Source organism: Erpetoichthys calabaricus, chromosome 1, assembly GCF_900747795.2.
Source record: "Erpetoichthys calabaricus chromosome 1, fErpCal1.3, whole genome shotgun sequence".
Lineage (NCBI taxonomy): Eukaryota > Metazoa > Chordata > Cladistia > Polypteriformes > Polypteridae > Erpetoichthys > Erpetoichthys calabaricus.
The window spans coordinates 61985879-62005966 of record NC_041394.2 but is presented as its reverse complement, the minus strand read 5'-3'; the positions used below and the strand labels follow the sequence as shown (position 1 = coordinate 62005966).

The following is a 20088-nucleotide window of genomic DNA, read 5'->3' as shown; positions in this document are numbered from 1 at the left end:
GATTCTTCAAAGACAGCAAGTGGGTGCAGGAGTCACACCCAGTATGTTGGACCTATGAAGCACCAATGCTAACCATAGTTCCATGTGGAATAAAAACACATTTCCAGTATAATTTATATAAACTTAAATTGTGTCTTACTAATACGTAGCCAATGTAGTTAGTCTGCCTTCTCGACATTTACTTTTGACACTGGTCTCCTTTAGACCCAGTAGTCTAGTGACTAAGATAGTGGGTTTTAAACTGAGAACTCAGTCTAGTCTTTGCAGCCTCAGTGACCAACCCAATAATTGAAATGTTTTCTTTTTGAAAATCTTCTGTAAGATCTCAGGGTAGAAAATAATTACTTTTAGGGAGCAATGTTGGCCATGAATTGAAATGAGGGATCATTATATAAAAAATAGTCTTGGTACCAGTCGTAGACATTTAATAGAATGGTTAAATAATGTTTGCAATCTCTTGGCCTAGATGTACCTTCAGCGCCTTTCCTCCATATTTGCGTGTATGTGAACGCCTCTTGACTTTACTAGTGTCCCCTCTCTTGAGCACATTCCTGTAAAGCCTGTGTCTGGTACTCTTTTGTTATTTGTGAGGCACCTTTCTCTCCTCCTGTCAGGTTTTTTATACTTGCTGTCTTTGAAGGTGACTCTCTCCGTGGCTCATACACATTCACTCCTATTTGGTCATCTCACACCCATACCCTTTCGTTGCATCACCAAACTAACCAATCAGATTGCTCAGACCATAGCATTTTATTTTACAGTAGATTATGGACCTTTTGCTAAATATAGAAAATAATATTTTACCTTATTATAATAGTGAATAGCAATTTATTTTTACAGTAGATTATGGGCCTTTTGCTAAATATAGAAAATAATATTTTACCTTATTATAGTAGTGAATAGCAATTTATTTAATTTCACCAAAAAGCAGAAAAACTAATTTTATTTTTTATTTAAAAAAGCAATATAATGATCCAATCAAAATAAAACATACAGTTTATAGAAGTAAGTACTCGATTCAAGATGGAAGGAATAAGGAAAATAATACAGCAGGAAACTTTATTACACCAGCAGCATAGTGGTCACCTCAAGGACTTTTCACAAGGACAGTTCTCTTCATCATTGTCAGCCATGCTAATGCAATGTGTTCACCTAACATTACCCACCCTGTTTGTAGCTAAATGAAACCATTCATAAACCATTATCATGTAAGTGATTATCCATCACTCACATCCATCCATCGCACTCGCAGACATACAGTATATGATGCTTGGTCGATTGGTGCCGGAAAGCCATGTATTTTTTATGACGCTTATGACTCTACTCTGAGGGAACACTCATCGATAAATCTGAGCTGTTTTATCAGCTGACATTTCTATTTTGGGCCAATAGTTTTATGTGGTGGCAGTATTGTCCTTTGTGTTTGCTGCATGTGTCACAGTAGTTTGACATAAATTGAAGGGTTTCATTTTACCAATGAGACTATTAACATGATAACTAAGGTGTTAGTCGTGAGATGAAGATGGAAACCGTGTCAAACCTATGTATTCGTGAGATAGTGACAGATTACTTACTTACTAATCAGATTAATATTATGCCTGAATTTTTGGGCATTTTTTGTCCCAGTGCGTGCGTTTAGGTAGCAAAATCATTTAGTTTGGGGGTATGTACCATTGTATATACTCATTTACAGTATGCTAGTTAAATGACCTTAAATCTAATGTTAAATTGAAGCAAAGCTATTTTTGTGATGCAGTGCAACAGTGACCCCATTGTCCTAACAAGACACCCTAGCCAAAACAAGTTTAGAAAGGTCAAGCAACCCTGTGCTATATGTGAATCTTTGTTGTACACTATGAAAGTTTAGTTATTCCAAACTTAAAAGGGAGGGTTTAAAAAACACAAATTCTGCATATTGTTTAATTAATTTGATGTATGCAACAGGAAATTTAAACATGAAATAAGAATTAGCTCATGTGCAAAGGTAAATGAAGATTGTATTTCAGCAAGAAGTGGCATACGTTTTGGCAGTAATGATAGCAACCAAATGTTCCAATAGTTACTCATCAGTCCCTAACATCTGTTTTGACGAATGTTTGCCCGTTCATCCTTATGAAAGTGTTTAGCAGTGCCAGATCTCTTGGCTGTCTTACATGAACAGCCCACTTAATGTCTGGCTATGTTTCAATTGAGATGTGATCTTGAGTTTGACAAGACCATTCTTTTCTCTGGTAAATTTCCACGGATCCTTATTACGTGAAGATCCATTTTTGGCTCATCTTGAACTTGCAGGCGTAAAGCCAGTTGTTTAATTCAACAATATTTTGGTCTGACTCTGTACATATCATTATCTCATTGATGGTGGGCCATTCAACTACATGAGCAGAAATATAACCATAACTCTGTCATCACTGTGTTTGACTTTAATCATAAGTATATTTTTGCGGTAGGCACTATTATGCTTTCACCTAATATAGCCTTTTTACTGTGGTCAAATACGCTTCAGAATCATCATTCTCTTAGAGAATACAGAATCATCCATGTGGTCTTTTTTAAGATCAATAGTTCTCTCCTGCTTGTTCTGTTATGGATGTTTAGTTTGCATCATGTTGTTTACGTATGAAGAGCATATTTCCTGGAGAAAGAGTGGCCTTAAAATCTTAAGCTATGTTCCAAGGTCTCCTTTGGACTTTTTCTCTGTAAGGCTCTGTGTTGTTCTCTGAGTTCATTTTGAAGGACATAATATTCTAGATAAATTCACTGACTTCATCAGTGGAATATTTTTTTATAGTAGAGTGATGAATTTAAAAATATGTTGTTATGGTTTTCTAACACTTGCCACATTGACAAACAATTAAGTAAAACTTCTCATCTGCTCATCTGAGGTCATTTTATAACTTATAGGTTGCATTAACCTATAAGTGTAAATTCAAACTGACTGGATTTCTCTCCTTAATATAGTAGAGGGTGATCATGTGCTCATTTATTGATTTTGTTTGTACCCATTTATTTAAGTGCTTGTTTACAATTGATTATTCATTAACCTTGTTGTTCTTGTAAAGGCTATGGCACATTACACAACTTTTCCAATGATTTTCAGTTGTAGACAGTGGCAGTTGAGGTTTGTTCACGTGACTTCCATCTGTGTAGTGTGACATGCCCAGGGACTCAATCCATCTATTCCACAACTCGCCCCAACAAAATCAAACAAGTTTAAATTTGTCTTAAGTTGTTGAGGTAGGCTTGCGAGCTGACAACCAATTAATGCCCTCTCAGAAGACAGCATTGATAAATAAGGAACATAGCAAAAAGAGAAAAGGGACAAGATTGTATCTGTAATTGAAAATCCTTAGTACAGCACCGGCTCTGTCAGGCAGCACGTTATTGGGTGTCAGAAAGAGACAAGCATGCAATTCTTTGGATGTGTGAAATTATGCTGGAAAGTCATTATGTATTTTAAGTTTTTTTGACATTCCCAGCAATTTCAGTCATGTAAATTGACATAGTCAGACATTGAGATCAGCAACTACTGTACAGTATGACATACCCTCAGATTAGAATTTGTTTATCTTTCATTTTCTATCGATTTTTTCATTCTTAACCAATGTATTAAGCTTAGAGTCACAGGAATGCAGTGCCTATTACAGCTGCAGTGGACACTAGATGGGTGCCAACCTCAGGTGGGGCATTACCAGTCCATCGAGGGGCACGTTTCTGTACACCCACACACTTGCTCACATGGAGCCTATTTGCTTTCCCAATTTTAATTCTTCTTAGCCAGTTAATTTTCTAATGTGTTTATTAATTCTCTAAAACAATTTGTAGTATTTGTGAATATTAACCATTTCTTTCACAGAAGTACTGACTTCATGATTTATGCAGTATGTGTAACGTGTTTTTATGGTAACATTTAGAGTACATTTATTATTATGCTCTAATCAACAATCCTGTACCATGATTAGTGAACACTAGTAACTGAATTACCCTTCTGTGTTACACATTTATTAATCTATCCATTCATGTGGATGTCAAAGGAAAAGTGGAGAGGGTGTTCAGAGACCAATGCCCGACCACTTCACAGTCATGTGATCAGTAGTAAGACAAATCATTTTGGTTGTTTTGGAGAAGGGACCCATGACAGCAAGGTAGAAAATGTGTAAATTATTTAATCTTCCTGACAACCCTTTGATCAGCTCCTCAGCTGCTTAGTTGAGCCAACTTTCCAGTCATCAGCATGTAAGTGAGGGGAATCCTGGGATGAGGGTGGCAGTAGCAGCTTCTTTTTCTGAAATAAGGCCCAATGTTTAAATAAACAGAAACTTGGATCTGAGCATTTTGGCTGGAGCATTAGGGGTACTAGTTTTATCCATATTTGGCAAAAGAAAAGAATATGGTGTAGTGGTCACTGCCTGAGAAAGAGTGGAAAAATGAGAAATTATTTGGAGAAGACAATCAAAGCTTTCGGGGATGACACACACAAAATACACAGAAGTGGATAACACAAAGTAAAATAGGACCAGCTTTATTGTAATAAATGTAGTGAGCTCTGAGATGGCAGTCAGATGGAAAAAATTACTTTTATACTGCTGTTTCTGGTTTATATAAGCTGGAATAGTCTGAGCCAAAAAGCATTTATTTGTGTAAGAAACAAATTCCCAGGGTGGTTTCAGATGACTTCAGAAAAAAAGAGTACCCCTGTGCCTCTGCTCTGCACATTGACAGGTGGTTCAAGAAGAACACTGGGCTCAGTGGTCCTGGTCAAATCAAGCCATAAAGGGGATGCTTAAAGCAAAGGGATTGCAGAGGTGGGGAGGGGTTGAAAGAACAAGCCATTGCAGTCACTGCATGTGATTAGAGGATTTGAAACCTACAGCTCTCTAAGTGGTAGGCTAATGATTGCTTATCCTTAAAATTGGTTTAGTGTCCATGGCTACCAGATTTACAGAGAATTCTTCAGTCGGGTAGTCAATGCATACTTCTGCCTCCTCAAAAAAAAAAAACCCCAACAGAACAACTTTTAAGACCTTGATTTTGCTGGCTTTTAGATCAATGGAGATAAAGGCTGCATGCGTTGTGGTCCAAATAGGACATAATCATTATTCTTTTCGCTGCTTGTGCTTTTCATTATTGTTTATATTATGTAAACATTGGTACTGAGTTTTTAGCAAGAAAAAAGATGAGTCACTTTTTAAAAAATTATTTAATATAGCAGTATAAATAACTTTTTTTTTTTTAATTGGCACAGTTAGTGCTAGTTCCTCATGTATCCAAACTTTTGAGTTCAAATCCTTTGCTTAGTGAAATTTATTCTCTAGGTCCTGTAGTTTTCCTCTATATTCTAAAAAAATACTGGTTAAGTTTAAAGGTGATCCTATATTAGTTTGTAAGTCATTATTATGACATGTACAGAGTAAAGTGAAATTCTTACTTGAGTGTGTTAATTAACATGCAATGCATCACCACTCTCCAGCTCCATGATAACTGAGTTTAACAAGCGTACTTTGAAACATGTTGTCTTACTATACCTGAAAAATCCCAGAACATTAGAAGTACGTTCGATTGAGGACAATGCAGCTTAATGATTAAATGATTAAAAATGTATACAGGAAAAATATTTAAAGTTCTCAAAAGATCTTCAATACTTCATACAGAATGTACTTCAGTTTACTATGTCCCTTCTGTAATACTTCCATCTATCCATCCATTTTCCAACCCGCTGAATCCGAACACAGGGTCACAGGGGTCTGCTGGAGCCAATCCCAGCCAACACAGAGCACAAGGCAGGAACCAATCCTGGGCAGGGTGCCAACCCACCGCAGGACACACACAAACACACCCACACACCAAGCACACACTAGGCCAATTTAGAATCGCCAATCCACCTAACCTGCATGTCTTTCGACTGTGGGAGGAAACCGGAGCGCCCGGAGGAAACCCACGCAGACACGGGGAGAACATGCAAACTCCACTACCACTGCGCCACCGTGCCACCCTCTTTAATACTTTTTCATCCAAAAAACATTTTGACAGAAAATCTTGAAAACCGCCATACTTTTTCTTATGGTCTGCTATGAATGTGGGAGTCTGCATGTGTCCGGGGTATTTCCTGCCTTGGACCCAGTGGTGCAAACATACAGTAGGCAGGGGATCACAGTGACCCTGAAATTGTTTAAACATTTTTGAGAATGTTATGTTATATTGGCTTAATTTGCCTCCTGGTGAACTTACCAGAATATTACTATCAAACATGCTTCAGTCATGTGATATGTAATTACTTCTTAAAGTGAAATATGAATAAATGGCTAAAGCATGCAATATTACAGTGTAACTAACTTGTAAAGCAAAGAATATTTCTACAGTTTTTCGAGTCAGTATTCCAGTTCTCCACAAAAAGTGGGGTTGACTGGCATCGGCTGCCCCACAATCTCAGGGAACGGGAAGGTTATGCTGTAAAATCTGCTTGCTGTGGATTTCTAACCTGCTGGAATGTCCGATTTATAGGGAATTACCTCACTGGCCCTGTTGTATGGAACCCTGCTGTGATGGCCAAGGTAATCTTGTTTCAGAAGTGGATTAGCTCGCTTCTGAAAAGAGCAAATCAGTTCACTAGAGTGACCTTGCTACTAAAATAAATAATAAATGAACACCTTTCTGTCAATAAGTATTCAGATACCTTAGAAGTAACTAAGAACGTATTGCAGTTTTTTGAAAAACACGGAAATGCAGTTGCTTATCCTGTACCAATTTGAAATTTGCTTTGAATTTCAAAAACAGCAAAATTTAACTGTGAATTATAGAATATTCATATAAGAACAGGTTTCTCCATGTTCTGCTGCCATTGCTCTGGCAGTCATTTCTGAAATGACAGAAGAGACAATATACATTTGATGGCAACATGATTCTTATTCCAACACAGCTTGTCATCTCCTGTGTAGTTAAAATTAATAGTATAGGTTATGTATCCCTAATCCAAAATTCCAAAATCCAGAACATTTTTAGCACAGACATGGCATCACAAATGGAAACTTCCACACTACTTGTAGGTGTTTCTTTTATAAAACTTAGCTTGGATTTGAGTGTGAAAATATGTGCATGCCAAAAAACGTGAACATGGATACTCAAAAAAAAACAAAAAAAAAATGTCTGATTAATACAATCTAGTGTGCACACATTTCTCAGACATCTTGTAAATATGCCCCTTGTGAAGCTTAGACACATAATTGACAATCTGGTGGTTGGAGTATCCCATGAAGCATGGAGGGCCACAAGGAAACAATACACGATCAGCATTCAGAGGGTTGAGGAATTGGGTGCCGCTAAGCAATGAAACATTCTGGATAAGCTTTATCCACTGTGAAGCAACATGATAACATCTGCACAATAGTTCAAAAGTGTTGCACGGCACCATTAAAATTACTGCACTGGCAGTAGTATGTTACTGCTTACGGTTAACAAAAGCAGATTCATTCTCACTACGTGTCTTTATTGCAGTAGGGTTCAGGAAAACCGGATACTGCTGCAAATTGCCTTTTTATATTTTATGTAAGTATGTACACTCACAACATAAGAAAACTGAATGTAGCACCTCATCAGTAAGTTAATGGCTTCCATCACAGCAGGAAAGATGGAGTGAAGGTTGGCTGAGAACAGGCCAACAGGTGGCTGATTCAAACCGATGAAAAAACAAAACATTCTTCAGTGTAAATACACAGCATTGGCCCTCTTTAAAGGAAATTTATCACTTTTGAGGTTTAATACATTTGTCACATCAACACACAATATAAAGTAGCCATTTTCTGTGACTACCATGCTTGCGGTGGTGGCGCAGCACTGAGACTGAATAAAGAATGTGATGGCGTAGACTTGCCATAGAAGTGATGAACTGCCAGCAAGAGTGATAATTGAAATGTAAGCAGCCAGCTTGAACCGATGAATGTAGAAATACTTTGTTTGGCCAGAGAGGGATGAGATAGAAGAAGAGGTGTGGTGAAAGGTAAGCGATGAGCGAGAGAGGAGATTGTAGAATGTAAGTAATTGCTAAATTGCTAATTTGTAATTATTTAACTGATCATCTCATTATATGATAGAGTATAACTAAATGAATGACACAAGCATACACTTTTCGTGTACTTGGGGACTAATGCTTCACAAATACAAACAAGGCACACAGGTTAGTCCAATTGGATACTCTAAAGTAGCTCTGATGTCCTGAAATGGACTGGCACATTGTCTGGGGTTGGTTTAACCTTGGACCTTGTGTTACTGGGATATGAACCATGAAACTTTGGGCTGAATAGGCTGGTATTGAAATGTGTATATGTGTAAGATAAGAATATTTACAAAACCTTAGCATTTCATACACTTCTTTTAAAAAACTTGGACAACAAGGTCTCTCCCTTTGTGGAAGCAAACAAAAGCACACCCTGTGTACCATATGGCCCATTTTGAGGATTGGAAATAGCGGTTATTAATCCTAAAAATGAATAAACAGGATGAGACAAGCAAAATTAAATTGTAGTACAGACCAATTTCAAAAAGGAAGAAAAAGGCTGTAAAACAGTCAGATCAAGTGTGAGTCCATTTCATATAACAAGCCATGGCTCATCATGCTTTAGTACTTTATTCTGTACTGAGGTTAAATAGAACTACATTGTCTGAAACTTGATGGATAAAATTAAAAGCTGTATTAGCAGGAGGTAGAGAAGGACAAATGAATAAACTGATGAAGGAAAATGTTGGTCATTTAGGATGTTTTGTTAGTACTCCAGAAACATCACATTTCTTTTCTGCTGTCATAATTTCAGAAGTAGCTTTTCCTCACTTTTCCATTTCTTCTTAACTTGTCACAGACGATGCGCTTTGATGAGGATCATCTGGAGACCACATTTGAATATCCTTCTGAGGGCTTCTTACTGGCAGAGCTGGGACTGGATGACAAGGAGGTGATACCTCCGCCACTAGCTCGAACTCCCGCAGTGAATGATGATGATGAAGAAGAAGAAGCTACTTTGTTCACTCATAGAGGAGCCCCAGGATCCACTAGTCGTGGTAAACCACTCATTGTTGGTGAGTCTTGTGTTTACTTGGAAACAAATTAGAAACCTACTTGGCATGTGGCGTCACAAGATGCGCTGTTATTGCAGTTTCAACACTTGAATAAGAGTTGATCTGTAAATACAGTTCAAGCTTCACAAAATTCTTGTTACTCTGTTAGTCCAGATGTGTCATCTTTAGTCTTACGTATAGCACATGACCAAATTAAAACCAGGTGTAAATACAATCATGATCAGATCAGACTCGGATCACATTCAGAGGTGGCCAGAAACGGACAGTGACCACATGAAATAAAAGTGTAAATGAAAATGCATTTTCTGTCCATTTACAACGACTGAACCGGAAGCTAATTTGACTTTTGAATTTGGGAAGGTGTGGATCTCTATCTGGTAAGAATGTAGGTAATGGAGACACAATTTAGCACAAAGTTTAAATGTAATCCAGCTAAATTATGTCGGATACAATGCAGAATAATGCATGTTAATTCCATGTGTAAAAGAGGGCCTTTTGTGATTAAACAGAGTGAATACCAGTCAAAGATGACCGGTAATATTTGCCAAACCAGTTTCCTAAGAGTAAAAAGACATTCTGCAGTGTTTTTTCTTTACTTTTAAAAACCCGGTATAATTATCCTTGGCTACTCAGTATAGAAATGAAATGTGCAGACTAAAAAATATAGCAAATAAATAATTAAATCAAATCTCAAGTGGCTTAAACGGGATAAGGAAGTGTAATCGCTTCTTTGCCTTATTATTGCATAGCATGTTAAGTTTAATAAAACAAAGTAGGATTTAATTGAAAATGACTACATTGTTGACAAATCTCTGGAGTCTGCTAGGCATGTTTTATATATTTCAACTAAAGAACTTTGTTTTTCTGGAGTATCCTCCTGTTTTATTCAGATTAAAATATCTTGGTGGCTTTAGTCCATTGTCTTCAAGACAATATGTCCACACATTTTCATAGACAGTCTTTTTTTTCTTCAAACATGCCCACAGTTTCTCTATCAATTTCTACTGTTTATTAGTGTATGACCTTTTGAAAGTCACTGCTTTTGGCAGGAATTTTTTTATATGGTCCAGCATATATACAGTAATTAATGTATTACTTACTATTACAGTATGTTACAGTGTATGTACTCTAACATGGAAAGGTATTACCTTTAAATTCAGACATCCTGAAAACTGTACATTTCACAATGAAGGCCTTAAACACGTGTAGATTGAATTAATCCAGTGCTGCTCATTAAATAGGTAAAAGTCATTTTTCCATTTTCCACTTAACGCACATATTTTTGGGATGAAGTGGGAAAAGCAAAATACCTGCCAAAAACTCAGCCAAACACTGGGATAATGAGGGATTTGAAACCAACCAATATGAGTGGTGAGACAAAATCACTAACAACTATGCCACTGTCAGTAATTTAATTTGTATCCTTAAAGGATAATTTCAAATCAAAGTTATTTCTTTACTTTTATTTACATTCATGACATATATTAATTGGTCACATGAAATTGTATTCTACAATAAAGCATATTTTAATAATTTTTTAAAAAGTAGCCTTTTTTTTTTTGCATTTTATAATGGAGCTTATGGGTTCCGGGGTCCCATTATGAAAAGTATAGAATGCAATTTCATGTGGCAAATCAATACATTGAACATGTCTCTATTAAAATATGTACTAATAGCTTTTGCAGGTAGCGTTCATTTTATTCATGAACTTGTTTTCCACCCTCTTAGATTCCATTTCTCTTCTGTTCCCATAACCATAATGCTCAATAGAACTGACGTAGTACTAGGGTGTTGTACCGTGTTAGCCATTATAAACGTAGTGAAAAGTCAAGCAAAATGGCACCTTTTATTGGCTAACTAAAAAGATTACAATATGCAGGCTTTCGAGGCAACTCAGGCCCCTTCTTACGTCTTGCCTGAAGAAGGGGCCTGAGTTGCCTCGAAATCTTGCATATTGTAATCTTTTTAGTTAGCCAATAAAAGGTGCTATTTTGCTTGACTTTTCACAATAGAACTGATGTGAAAAGATGTTTTTTGCTTGCAGTATTAAAGTAACAGGGAGGACATACTTAGAGGCCTGTGTTGGGAAAATATGAGAGCTAACCATTTCGATTAGTGTGGCCCATAAGTTGATAAGCAAATTAAGACAATATTATGGTCCATTTTATTGATTTATTTATTATTATTATTAGTTGTAATAGTAGTATTGTCATGCATACAGAGTACAGTTTTTTTTTTGCCGTAATGGCTATTTTTTTATACTATAAATACGGTGTCTGGACTGTTTCTTATAAGGCACGTTTTGTGTGACGCACCTTTAAGAAAATGTTGAAGGCTGCATTGTGTGAGTGAGCTGATGCATGTAAGTATTCTACTGTTGTCGCCCTCTTCTTATAAAAGCATCTGCCTTGTCTTATGTCTTTATTTTCTTCGCTAGGATGTGCTTGTTCCGTGGCTGAATATATCTCTAAGAAATTCTTTAAAAAATAAAATCTTAAAAAATGGCTCTAAAAGTGGTGGAAAAAAATTAAAACAATTTGAAAAGTAGTGCAATTTTTTTTCCCCATAAGTTTCATAACTACATTTTGCTGTCACACAAGTCCACTTTGCTGGTCATCCTCAAAAGTAAACCTTCTCTCCATACAACAGTGGTGAAGGTCCATTTTCTGTCTTGCATCCTGAATGTAGGATAATCTCATTATTATATATCATAATTAATGAATGAACTGTTAAATATCATGGAGAAATCAATGGCTGATGTTTATATAGGTGTTTAAGAGTGTTTTACAGGTGCTTAGGAGAACTGGTTGGGTTTTTCTGATAAGCTGGGAGTGCACTATTATTTATAATAGGGAAATGTTTTTTGGGTATTTTTGCTTATGGACCTGTTTTTAAGGAATGGATTAGAATTGTATACGAAGGGATGACTGCACAGTGAAATTCATACTGTAAATGTCCAACCAACATGCAACATACCGTGATATACAAGAATATATTAAAATATGTATCATTTCCATCCATCCATTATCCAACCCGCTATATCCTAACTGCAGGGCCACGGGGGTCTGCTGGAGCCAATCCCAGCCAACACAGGGTGCAAGGCAGGAAACAAACCCCGGACAGGGTGCCAGCCCACAACAGGGCACACACACACACAAACACACACCAAGCACACACTAGGGGCAATTTAGAATCGCCAATGTACCTAACCTGCATGTCTTTGGACTGTGGGAGAAAACCGGAGTACCCGGAGGAAACCCTCGCAGACACGGGGAGAACATGCAAACTCCACGCAGGGAAGACCTGGGAAGCGAACCCGGGTCTCCTAACTGCGAGGCAGTGTATCATTTCATTTTATTAAATAAAAAAGAACAAGCTGCATGGTAATGTAGTGTTTAAAGCCCGATAAGCCACAGACAACTAAATGCCTTCTTCTGGTACCACTGAATGCCTGACAGAAACCATCCTTGAACTTGCATACTTCATTATTTTCACTCACACAGGCCCAACTCAGAAGCGCACCTACATGCCAACATGTGGTAAATCCCAGAAAAAGAGTATCAAAGGTATGGGTGATACTTGTCTTCTCAAACTCACTCCAACAGCCCTTCAGTGGTTTTCTAGTGAGCATCCTAATGGAAATTTCTACCATTGTTAAAACAGCTATTCACTCAGATGTGAACATTTTTGAAGTCCACAAGAGAAAGTATGGGAACTTGTAGATGAAATGTTTTACTGTTAATACTGCTGATTTTCAGACTGTCTGGAAGCACTGTCATTCATTCTCTAACAGAATCTCAATTCTTTTTCTTTTGTTTCTTTCAGATGAGTCCTGCAGACGATAACACAAGAATGGAACTTTTTCTCTATTACTATCAAAAAAATCATCAGGCCTTGCATTTCATTAAACAAAATAATCAAGTGGAGACAAATGAAAACAGAGAGAGAGCCTGAGTGGCTTCAGTCATGGAAGAGGAGTGGCAGAACTGAGCGTATGCAGACCAATGCCTCATGTCCTTCCTAAGATCTTATATCTTCTCAGTCTTCCAAAGGTCTTGTTACTGTACCAATGAATGTTCCAGCAGATGGCTAACTCTCAGAAGTTATCTTGATGGTGTCTGTCATTAGTGTTGCATTTTTGCTTCCAGCAAATGCACAATATCTGTTACAACTGGAGGGCAGTTTAGGTCATACTAACATGTATGTTTGAGTTATGCATATACGTTACATTTTTATGTTCATTGGCTGAGACGTCAATTTATTAATCACTCAGAATCTAGATTAATTTGCAGGTCCACAAACACTTGTGTGAAGACAAAGATATTTTATCCTGTACTCTGATTGGTTAATAAGCTGCAGTATGTAAGCTATAATTGAAAGTGTATGTTGCAGACGATTTTTACCGAAACAACATTGCAAAGAAACGTGATCACTCTTTCTTAATTTGATTTTTCTCTGCTTGGAATGGACTGTTCTCTTACACGTCAGCAGGATTATCTTTGCCCCCTTTTATATATGGTTCGAGATTTTTCTCAAGACCTTTTTCCTAAACTGTGCAAACAACAGGTCTCGGAGTGGGGGTATTTTTTTAAGTTTCTTGTTTTGCACAAATTGGCGTGTGCTTTTTGCTCTCGCTCTCTCTCATTCCTTCTCCGTTTACATTGATGAGTTTTCATTTTTCCAGTTTGCCTTGGAAACATTCAAATGCTGGGCTGGCACCACAGCACTTCAAATGAGTACCAGAATCTGTTTTTCTTTCTTTCGTTTTACTTTTTTTCTTATTAACTGTCAGCAGTAACTGCTGCCAGTCCATGTGGGTCTTTCGTAGATGTTACATGTTTTTTTAGGATTTTGTCTGGTTTTTCCATTGCGAGAACTGTTACACTTCCAAAGAAGGTCACACAAACTAGCTTTCAATTTCCAAATTATTACCTTGTGAACTTGCTGTTGCACAAATTGAAACTGTAGTCAACATTGATTATAACTTAATTTTGTCATTAAAGAAATGGAAGAGACAAGCCCAAATGAAGGTAGGGAGGAGGTTGTGATAAAGAAGTTGGTCTGGTTACGTTATAATCGTATAATCATAAAAACATTTGGGTGTCGGGAAGAGACAGTCTTGGGACACAAAGTATTGCTTACTTTATACCCGGCAGTTAAGAGCAAGTGAAAAAAACTGGGCCAGGGTATTTTGAATGTGATGTGCTTGTGCGCCATTCTGTACTGTTAGCGCCTCTTTGTGAGGCTTTGTTTTAATGCAGCTGAAAGAAAAACATTTTTGTCAAAATGCGGCTGTGTGTAAGCCGGATATTGGCACATGCAGTCCGTCAGTAAGGCAGTCAGGATCAGTAACTGTTTACTTAAGCAGACTTGAATAGAATGCAGGGAATTGAGGAAGAAGCCCCTGCTAAGTTTTGTATGTCACCTTTGTGTTTCGTTTAGCTATTGTATGCTGCTGCATTTAAAGCACTCATCTGAAAAAGGAGACGAAAGGCCTACAAGGTAAGGTGTAGTGAAGGATTTCAGCCATGGTAACTGTATTGAGAGAACTTGGAAGCTTTCAGTGTAAGTAAATATTTATTAGGTTTATGCCATATAGACTATAAAGAATTAATAAAGGAAGCATCCGTAAATTTCAGGCATTAGCACTTGTTTTTATCTAATTAAAAAAAGTCTAAATTTTGTGTGGAAAATTCCCATTATAATCATTTTTATTCCTTTTTTTCTTTGGAGGATTCTATCATTCAGTGCATGTATTACATCACATCTGTTTAATTTATGTTTTAGGCATATCATTTTGAACATTTTTCTTTAGTAAATTAGTAATTGGAATTCTGTTTACAAGTCACTCATGTCACACTTATCAGAAACATTAAGGAAAACTTCAGTTACTGAACGTTTGTTGAAAAAAAACAAAAAGCAAAACTAATTCTATGGGCTACACAGCAAGTATTCTGCAAGTAACCTTTCATGTCTGAAAATTTTGAGAAATTTTTTGTCAGTTCAATTTCCTGGAATACGCAATCTTTATTTTTAGACGATTAGCAGTATAATTTAAGAGGGGAAATCTGCTGAATCCTTGTGGGATTGTTTCACACAAATACCTGCACTGTTTGTGGCACTTAAGGGGGCTGCATTGCCAGCATTTCAGGTTTTACAAAAAATAAATAAACGAGAAAGCAATTAGGAGCACAGAATGTCTGTGTGGAGTCACGTCTTCTGTGGTACTGTGCCGCCTTCTGCTGGTTGACTGTGGTATTGTCTTATTTCTTTCTAGCCTGACTTAATTTCTTTCTTGAGTGGCAGTAACAGAAAATGCAGTTTCTGAAAGAAATTAAAATATTTCTTTTTGAATCTTTCATTGCTTTTATTTTCATATAAAAATGCATTTTTGACAGTATAATTCCAATGACTTTAAACTATTCAATATTTCATTGTGTTTTTTAAAATGTATATGCATTTTTAAATGGGCATTTATTAAATACAAAATAAACAGTCAACAAAATTAAATGGCAGTTCATTTTTAAAAAAGAAAAACTTTTGTAAGCCTGTTTGCTAATATTAATCTGTCAAATGTGCATGTGATTAAAGAAGAATTTCGCTTGTGTTACTTTGTTTTATGAATGAATGCCGACATATAAAAAATGAATGTCAATAAATTGTTTTGTTTAAAGCATTGTCATTGTTTTCTTTCTTTGGAAGTGTTTCACTTTTGCTCAACTTGTCTTAAATATTTAAAGATATTTATTCATTTTTTTTCACACATTGGGTTAGAAGTGTAGAACAGGGATGTCGAACTCCAGTCCTGGAAGGCTGCAGTGGCTGCAGGTTTTCGTTCTAACCATCTTCTTCATTAGTGACCAGTTTTTGCTGCTAATTGACTTACTTATCTTTAATTTTAATTAACATGCTCAGGTTCCTTAGTTGTTTCTTCTTCCTTAATTAGCAGCCAAACAATAATGAGACACAAAACAAGCCGCCACATGACCAGCTCATCTAGATAGATAGATAGATAGATAGATAGATAGATAGATAGATAGATAGATAGATAGATAGATAGATAGATACTTTATTAATCCCCAAGGGGAAATTCACATATTCCAGCAGCAGCATACTGGTAACAATATTAAAAGAGTGATAAACACACAGTGCAAGTTAAAAAGTGCAAGGTGGAGAGTGTGAGGCAAGTATAACAGACAATAACTTTGTATAATGTTAATGTTTACCCAAAGGGTGGAATTGAACAGTCGCATAGTGTGGTGGAGGAACGATCTCCTCAGTCTGTCAGTGGAGCAGGACAGTGACAGCAGTCTGTCGCTGAAGCTGCTCCTCTGTCTGGAGATGACACTGTTCAGTGGATTCTCCATGATTGACAGGAGTCTGCTCAGTGCCCGTCGCTCTGCCACGGATGTCAAACTGTCCAGCTCCGTGCCTACAATAGAGCCTGCCTTCCTCACTAGTTTGCCCAGGTGTGAGGCGTCCCTCTTCTTTATGCTGCCTACCCAGCACACCACCGCGTAGAAGAGGCCCATCGCACAATATCTGAAAATAAAGAAAGGTGATGGTCTCGGTAAAGTTATCTCTCAGGTCACCAAAACATTTTGACTGTTTTCTTAGAAAAAACAGGAAAATCAACAGTTTTCGAAATGTCTGCTGTGGCAGAATGAGAGCAGCAACAGGCCACTGAATTAAATAATGAGTTTAATTAACAAGAATAAGCTTCTCATTAAGAAACTGGTCAGAGTGAAATTGGCTGGAGTTTGAAGCCCCAATTTAGCTTGTCATCTATTGGCTCGTTTCATGTCTCATTTCTGTTTGGCTGTCATTTAATGAAAGTAATTCAAAGGAGTGAATCCTTAGAAACAGGGATACTAAAGTGAAGAGAAAAGAAATTAATTTGCAGTGAAAACTGGTCACTGATTAGGAAAAGGGTTAAAATGAAAACCTGCAGCTACTGCGGCCCTCCAGGCCTGGAGTTTGACACTCCTGTCAGGTAGAACATATCATTGGCGCACTGGCATGGCAGCTTCATCCGACACTACTAATTCATTGACACACCAATAAGTGTCGACTCCACCTTGGACCAGAATTTGAGAGCTTGGGGATGTTCTCCGCCATGGACTGGTGTCACATCTAAATTGTCAGGGTATAAGCGGGCTCTCCATGACCCTGGATTACAACACCTGGGTTTAGGAAAGGTGGATGTACACTATGTGAATCTTTCAGCTACTATGATGTCGGGAGCCAGAGTGCCCTGTCACACATAACAACTAATTTGTACTGATAGCCGATCAGAGACAGGAATACACCACTACTCTATCATGCCACCCCCATTTTCATCAGAATTTAATGAAATCTTTCCTTTTTCTTTCCCAGATATTACAATATTGTCAAGTGTGGTAGTGTCATAGAACACAAACTCCCAGACAACTCAAACTGCTTATTTTCTGACAGATTAATAAACATCCAAGCAATTTTAAGCACAAGGCAGTAATTGGATGCTAGTGAACTGCACAGCGCACATGGACATATAGCCTCTTTGAAAGTCCGTGTTTACATGGGGAGAACATGCAAACTCTTCATAGACAGTGGTCACTTGGGAATGGAGCCCATGTTCTTTGGTCTGTGAAGTATCAGCACCAACTGCTGTGCCATTGTGCTACAAGCTTTTCCCTTTCTATTGTTCTTGTCATTTTCCTGGAGATAAGATATTTTTCACACTTTTCCTTAATGTTTATATTTTTTCTTTCTCCCAACTTCCTGTATTGCAGATTATCTCCGTTCTGTGTTTAATCCTTGAACTGCTAAGATAAAGAGCAGCAACCATAATAACAGCGATCTTTCTACCACCGTTTCTGATAATGGGACCTCTTTGTTGTACATGCTTGTTCACATTTTTAGCTCCTTGTGTTGAATTTTATGGGTTCTCTCTGTAAAATCTTCAATTGTCTTTGTGTTTCTAAAAGTCCATTCCATTTGTTTCTAACATTTTTGAAGTACTGTATTCAAGGTGACAACAAAGCACTGCTTCTGCTGTTACCAGATATACCAAATGCACTGTCCTATTAGCTGCTGGCTAAGATGGATTTCTGTCTCTCCTAATAGTTCATATTCCCAGCCTGGTATTTCAAGTCTACTCTTTCTCTGTCATCATCATCCTGTCTGCACAACACTGCTTTGATGTTCTTCTTAATCTTCACTCCGTTTGAGGACTTGGCCATCTTACAGGTTAAAGCAGAGCCCAAAGTCCAGTTGCCTCTTTAATCTAGGTGAGAAGTAGACCTGCTAATGAGCTTAACTATAATGCCATGTATTTATCTCTGCTTTAGATTTGACACAGTAGAGACCTGGGTTCGCTTCCCGGGTCCTCCCTGTGTGGAGTTTGCATGTTCTCCCCATGTCTGCGTGGGTTTCCTCCGGGCGCTCCGGTTTCCTCCCACAGTCCAAAGACATGCAGGTTAGGTGGATTGGCAATTCTAAATTGGCCCTAGTGTGTGCTTGGTGTGTTTGTGTGTGTCCTGCGGTGGGTTGGCAACCTGCCCAGGATTGGTTCCTGCCTTGTGCCCTGTGTTGGCTGGGATTGGCTCCAGCAGACCCCCGTGACCCTGTGTTCGGATTCAACGGGTTGGAAAATGGATGGATGGATGGAAGTAAAGTATGGCACAGTTAGACATCATACTAATTTTATTTAAGAAGTTGTCACATATGTTTTGACATTTACTGTATAGTCCACTTATTTTAAATACTGTCTAGTGTATATTGAATGTGGCAGGTGACCGGCTGGACAATGACTTCAGTGTCCCCTGTCAAATGACAGATTCCAGCGTAGGTGCTACGCACTTTGGAGTGATAGTTCTTGGATATCTGGAGAAGGTGGTTTAGTTTGTGTTATGAGCGGCAGCGGTGTGAAATAAACGTGTGAAAACTGGGCATAATTCTATATGTATTCTCCAAGACTGTAAATTAATATTAGGGTCAGAATTTACTTCATTTGATAAAATATTTGCTCTGATACAGTCACCTCATTGTTATGTGTGGGAAATCCACCATGGCAACATGAATTATCTGTAAGTAGATTAACAAATTGTAGGTATTTACTAGGTGTAAAGTGATTAGAATTGTACATACTTAACAGTTACAGTTTCACAGTACTGTATGTCAGTCATTGGAACAGTATATTGCACATGGTGTTACTGCCTGCCAAGATGTCTGCTAGACTAGCTCAGTACCATTCAGCATAGAGTGAACAAGACCACCTCAGCCGAGGAGTGACTTACTTACTATTTAGCCTGATGGATGAGGTAAAAACAATTTCACATAGCACTCCTTGGAGCAATGCAGTTGTCTCTAGTCTGTTACTGAAGGTGCTCCTCCTCTTCCCAAACTTTTATTGTTACATTTTTTTTTATTATTTTAATTAAATTGGCAATTCATTGATGATCTGCAGCCTAGTGATAGTATTATAAGTCCTCCTGGTTACCAATTCCACCTACTAAGGCCTGTGTATGTGTTTGTGTGTGTGTATGTGTCCAGTCCCTGTGAGCACTCTAATTGGTCAGTTTGGCTCTGATGACGCCATTGAAAGAAGAGCTGCGAGAGTGAGATAAACAAGGAAGGACTGATGGGAGGCAGCCTGAGAGAGCGGCATTCAAATACGAAAGTGTAAAATTGGACTGGAGGCGAGCAGACCGCCAAAATGACTGAGTCTGAGAAGCTGGCTTTGTGGGAACCTCTCAAAAGAGGGAGCACCGGTGAAGCGAGGTTCAGACACACACAAACACAAAGGAAAGGCACTGAAGGTATACGAAGGGTAAGAGATTGGAGATATTTTTAAATAATTCTGTTATCCGTCTTCAGCAGCTAGTGTGGCTAGTATGATACCTCAGGACTACTCCCACCTCCTCTACTGCTCCTCTGCCAACATCTACATTGTCTACCTGCCTGGAGGAGATAGAGGCATGGATGAGGCTCAATTTTCTTCAGCTGAACAGATCCAAAACAGAAGCCATCTTAGTTGGTACA

At 37.9% G+C, this 20088-nt stretch overlaps 2 protein-coding genes and 1 long non-coding RNA gene across 3 annotated transcripts in view; 2 read left to right on the top strand and 1 right to left on the bottom strand.

Annotated features, from left to right (window-relative positions):
- LOC114650815 (phostensin-like) overlaps positions 1–15739 on the top strand; it is a 69192-nt gene extending 53453 nt beyond the window's left edge. The window contains exons 2-3 of the mRNA XM_028800698.2: positions 8850–9066; positions 12892–15739. Of these exons, the coding sequence (XP_028656531.2) occupies positions 8850–9066; positions 12892–12911 (237 nt within the window). The 3' untranslated portion in view covers positions 12912–15739. The remainder of the gene's footprint in view (positions 1–8849; positions 9067–12891) is intronic.
- The window catches only part of LOC114650889 (tenascin-like), a 585410-nt gene that overhangs the window by 477857 nt on the left and 87465 nt on the right, over positions 1–20088 (top strand). The gene's annotated exons all lie outside the window — the stretch shown is intronic.
- Positions 1–20088, bottom strand: part of LOC127529643 (uncharacterized) — a 744809-nt gene that overhangs the window by 710145 nt on the left and 14576 nt on the right. The gene's annotated exons all lie outside the window — the stretch shown is intronic.